Here is a 4,875-nt window from a genome sequence, read left to right on the forward strand (position 1 = left end):
ATGTCTTCTGGTGACTTGAAGCGATTTGAGATGACTTCGGACGTCTTCAGGCGACTTCAGTTGGCTCCAGATGTCTTCAGGTGAGTTCAAGAGACTTGGGACGTCTTGATGCGGCTGCAGGTAACTTCAGGTGACTGCTGACGTCTTCAGATGGCTCCAAATGTCTTCGGGTGGCTTCGGGTGACCTCAGACGTCTTCAGGCGACTGGAGGTGGCGCCTGACCTCTTCAGGTGAGTTCAGCACCTTTAGGTGACTCTTCACATTTTCAGGTGACTGTAGTGGCGCTAGTGGGTTGGGTTGTGGACACTGAAGACGATGCGCGAGAGCTCGGCCTGGATCATTCTTCTGGCTGATTCGTCTGGAGACATAGGCTCCAACATGTATTGTCTCGTCTCTAGTTACTGGTATTAAGTCGTTGTTATTCCCACGCATACCGACTATCTCAACTTGCGACGAGCGGGTTTGCTGTCTGGAAATGCAAGGGGACGAGACTCCAGCGCCTACTACGGGCGCAGTTCCTGATGATGCTGTCCGAAGGTTTCGCAGTCCCGGGACATTCGATCCAGAGAAGGAAGACTGGAAGCTTTACGAAATTCGTTTCAAGGCATCGCTACAAGTGGCAAGGGTCACTAACGACGCAGACAAATCTGGACTTCTAATTTCGGCGCTCACTCCGGACGTCTTCAAACGGCTCTACAACTTGTTGCAGCCTCGAAACATCACAGAGGTACCGTTCTCAGAGATTACGACCAAGTTGTCTGAGCACTTCACGCCTAAAAGCTTCAAGGAGTTTGAAAGGTACAAACTCTTCTCCACGCATCAGCAAGATGGCGAATCAGTCCGAGAATTCGTTCAGCGATTATCTGCAGTCATTTCTCGTTGCGAATACGAAAAGGAAACGGATGTTCGAGCATGCTCATTCCTCACTGCGTTCATTGTTGGCCTTAATGACACTCGTATTCGTACCCGACTTGTGTTGGAAAACAATTTGTCGTTAGAATCGGCAATTAAGCTGGCTGAAAGCTGCTTAGCCGCGGAGGCTGAATCAAAGCAACTACATGCGGGGACGGACGTGCATAAGGTGGCAACTAGGGACGCCAGCAGCTTGGCTTGCTACAGATGCGGCAATCCCAATCACCTCCAAGGATCATGTAGATTCCGCACGGAAGAGTGTCATGCCTGTGGGAAAACGGGCCATATTGCAAAAATGTGTCGCTCTTCTGGACCACAGGTGAAACAGAAGAAGGGTAACAGGGTCAGGAAGGTGAAGCTGGTGACTGATGTGTTCCTCGCCGACGAAGAAGATGGAAAGTTCCTGACTTGTCGCGTGGGAGACAAAGAGGTTGTGTTGCAGGTAGATACTGGATCTCGGGCAACACTGCTGGACAACCGCACTTACAAGAAACTGGGTGAGCCAAGGCTACGTTCATCTCCATATCGCTTACGTGCCTTTAACAAGGACGAAATTCCACTTCGTGGAGCGGCAGATCTTAAGGTTGCCATCGGTGGAAAAGAAGAGATACTACAAGCCCTTTTCACCAGGATGGACCATACCAACCTTCTTGGGCGAGAGTGGATTCGTAAGCTTGGCGTGAACCTCAATGAGCTATTCGTTGGCACGATATCTGGAGGAGTGGGAGTGGACAGGATCACTTCGAATTTGGCGTTGGAGAAAACATTGGCAACGTATTCCGAACTTTTTGGCAGTCAGCTGGGAAGATGTACTAAGACCTTAGTGCACCTTCATCTCAAACAGGACGCCCGGCCAAGGTTCTTTAAGCCCCGCCCGATTCCTTTTGCGACTCGTGAGGCAGTTGAAGCTGATCTGGAACGCCAAGTTAAGAACGGCGTTTTGAAACCTGTCGAAGTCTCTGAATGGGCCACTCCTATTGTTGTCGTGCCAAAGCCTAATGGGGCCGTAAGAGTCTGTGGAGATTTCAGTGTTACGGTGAATCCCCAGATCGAGATTACGCAATATCCCCTACCACGGCCAGAGGAACTCTTGGCAACGCTAAACGGGGGCGAGAAATTTTCCAAACTAGATTTGTCCGAGGCGTATCTCCAGATGGAGCTGGACGAAGATGCGAAGAGAATCTTGGTCATCAACACTCATAAGGGTCTCTATCAGTTCAACCGAATGCCGTTCGGAATCGCGTCTGCCCCAGCGGTGTTTCAACGTATCATGGAACAGGTGATCGCTGGAATACCCTCAGTGGCTTGTTATCTGGACGATATTATTGTGACTGGCGAGAACGACCACCAACACTTGGAAAACTTGAAGCAAGCTTTATTGCGACTACGTGAATTTGGCTTCACACTGAAAAAAGAGAAGTGTGCGTTCATGCAGCAACAGGTTGAGTACCTTGGTCATGTTGTTACAGCGGAGGGATTTCGACCATCTCCGAAAAGGGTATCCGCGATACTGAACATGCTGCCTCCCACGCAAGTATCCGAATTACGTTCGTTTCTGGGCATGGTTCAGCACTACGGCAAATACATACCCTCCTTGGCAGACGTGTGTGCTCCGCTGAACAACTTGCTTAAGAAATCTGTGCCATGGCAATGGTCGGCGTCGTGTGTTGAAGCTTTCGAGACGATTAAGAAGAAATTGACTTCAGTCGAAGTACTGACACATTATGACCCGCGCAAGGAAATATTTCTGGCCGTGGATGCGTCCTCGAAAGGACTTGGGGCCGTCATTTACCACCGTATTAACGGCGCAGATCGTCCGATCGCACATGCTTCAAAGACTCTGACACCCGCCGAATCAAGGTATGCTCAGATAGAACGGGAAGCTGTCGCCATAATTTTTGGTGTCAAGAAATTTCACCAATATCTTTGGGGGAGAAGGTTTACGCTTTTCACAGACCACAAGCCTCTAACGGTGATTTTTGGGTCGTCCAAAGGCATTCCCGTTACTACAGCAAGCCGTCTGCAACGTTGGGCTATCATCCTCATGAGTTATTCTTTTGATATCCAGTTCAAGTCGACATTAAATATCGCAAATGCTGACGGTCTTTCCAGACTTCCAGAAGGGCCTGATGTGCAATTTGATGTGCAAATGCAACAGGGTATTTTCAACGTCGAGGTTGAAGAGATAAAGGCTGTGCAAGATTTTCGAATGTCTACCCTTCCGGTCACCGCGAAGCGGATTGCTGAAGCGACACAAGAAGATCCCTGCTTAAAAGAAGTAATTCAGTTTATTACAAACGGCTGGCCTGAGAGAACCGAACCTCAGTTCGCACCATATGTTCAACGACGAATGGAGCTGACGACTCACAGAGGGTGCATACTTCTCGGATTACGTACGGTAGTTCCTGATAAGTATCGTCTGCAACTTCTGAACACCCTTCATGATTGCCATGTCGGGCAAACAAAGATGAAAATGCTTGCCCGCTCATACATGTGGTGGCCAGGCCTCGATAAAGATATCGAAGCCACTGTGAGACGTTGTCATCAGTGTGCAGCCATCGCAGCCCAGAAGTCCCCTGTTCCACTTCATCAATGGGAGCCGCCAGAGAAACCGTGGTTTCGGCTACACGCGGACTTCGCAGAGTTGCAAGGGAAACATTACCTCATAATAATTCACGCATTCAGTAAGTGGCCAGAGGTGGTGCCTATGGCAGCAACTACAGCGACGAAGACAATGGATGCCATGAAAGACATTTTCGTGCAGCATGGGCTTCCACAGGTTCTGGTGACAGATAATGGACCTCCCTTCACCAGTCAGCAGTTTACGACCTTCCTTGCGGAACTTGGAGTTCATCACGTTCGTACGCCTCCATATCATCCGAAGTCTAACGGACAAGCTGAAAACTTCGTACGAACGTTTAAAACAGCGCTATCTCGCTCCGCTATGGAGGGGAGAGAAAATATCAGAGAGTTCCTGTTCAAATATCGCGTAACGCCACATGCATCTACAGGTCGTCCACCGTGCGAGCGGCTCAACAGCAGGCACTATCGGTCTGTGTTGGACCTTGTTAGACCCTCTGATTTTTCTTCGATTCCTACGTCAACGGATGCGGGTGCCCGAGAGCGACAAAGGCGTTGTCATGATAAACGGGCACGGGACCGATCTTTCGAAAAAGACGCATGCGTGTGGATGCTTGATCCGCAGAGGAAAGGTCACTGGAAGACCGGAAAAATTGTGGAAAAAGAAGGGAGAGTGATCTTCCATGTGCGAGATGCTGATGGGAAGATTCATCGAGTACATAAGGACCATCTTAAGCTCAGGGAATCTTTGGAATCGTGGGTAAGCGGATTTTCGAAGACAACGGCAGATCAAGATCTTGTGCTCGAGGGACCGGGATTTCCTTTACCGTTCCCCGAAGTGGAGGACCCACCATTGAGTGACGGAAATCGTCATACGTCCTTAAGTGTTCAACCACCGAGGGATGGACAGGCTGTCGCACCTTCAAGTGAAGCGGCTCCTACGGGCGACAATACACGCCGATACCCCTTGAGGATTCGTCGTTCAGTAGACCGCTATGGCTCTACTTATTAAAGGGGGAGGTATTGTAGTGGCGCTAGTGGGTTGGGTTGTGGACACTGAAGACGATGCGCGAGAGCTCGGCCTGGATCATTCTTCTGGCTGATTCGTCTGGAGACATAGGCTCCAACATGTATTGTCTCGTCCCTAGTTACTGGTATTAAGTCGTTGTTATTCCCACGCATACCGACTATCTCAGTGCCTTCCAGTGACTTCAGCTGAACACAGACGTCATCAGGCGACTACTGGTAGCTCGAGATGTTTTCAGGCAGTTTCAGATGACTTCAGAGACGTTCAGGCGACTCCAGCTGTGACTTCAAGTAACTTCAGGTGACCCCTGACATCTTCAAGTAGCTTTACGCGACTTTAGGCGACTTCAGTTGACA

At 49.7% G+C, this 4,875-nt stretch overlaps 1 protein-coding gene across 1 annotated transcript; it reads left to right on the plus strand.

The window, feature by feature from the left end:
• Positions 1 to 475: 475 nt before the first annotated feature.
• On the plus strand, positions 476 to 4,504 carry LOC135374645 (uncharacterized protein K02A2.6-like). The gene has a single exon (XM_064607595.1). The coding sequence runs from the start codon at positions 476 to 478 to the stop codon at positions 4,502 to 4,504; it is 4,029 nt and encodes a 1,342-aa protein (XP_064463665.1).
• The last annotated feature ends 371 nt before the right edge of the window (positions 4,505 to 4,875 follow it).

Source organism: Ornithodoros turicata, unplaced genomic scaffold, assembly GCF_037126465.1.
Source record: "Ornithodoros turicata isolate Travis unplaced genomic scaffold, ASM3712646v1 Chromosome88, whole genome shotgun sequence".
Lineage (NCBI taxonomy): Eukaryota > Metazoa > Arthropoda > Arachnida > Ixodida > Argasidae > Ornithodoros > Ornithodoros turicata.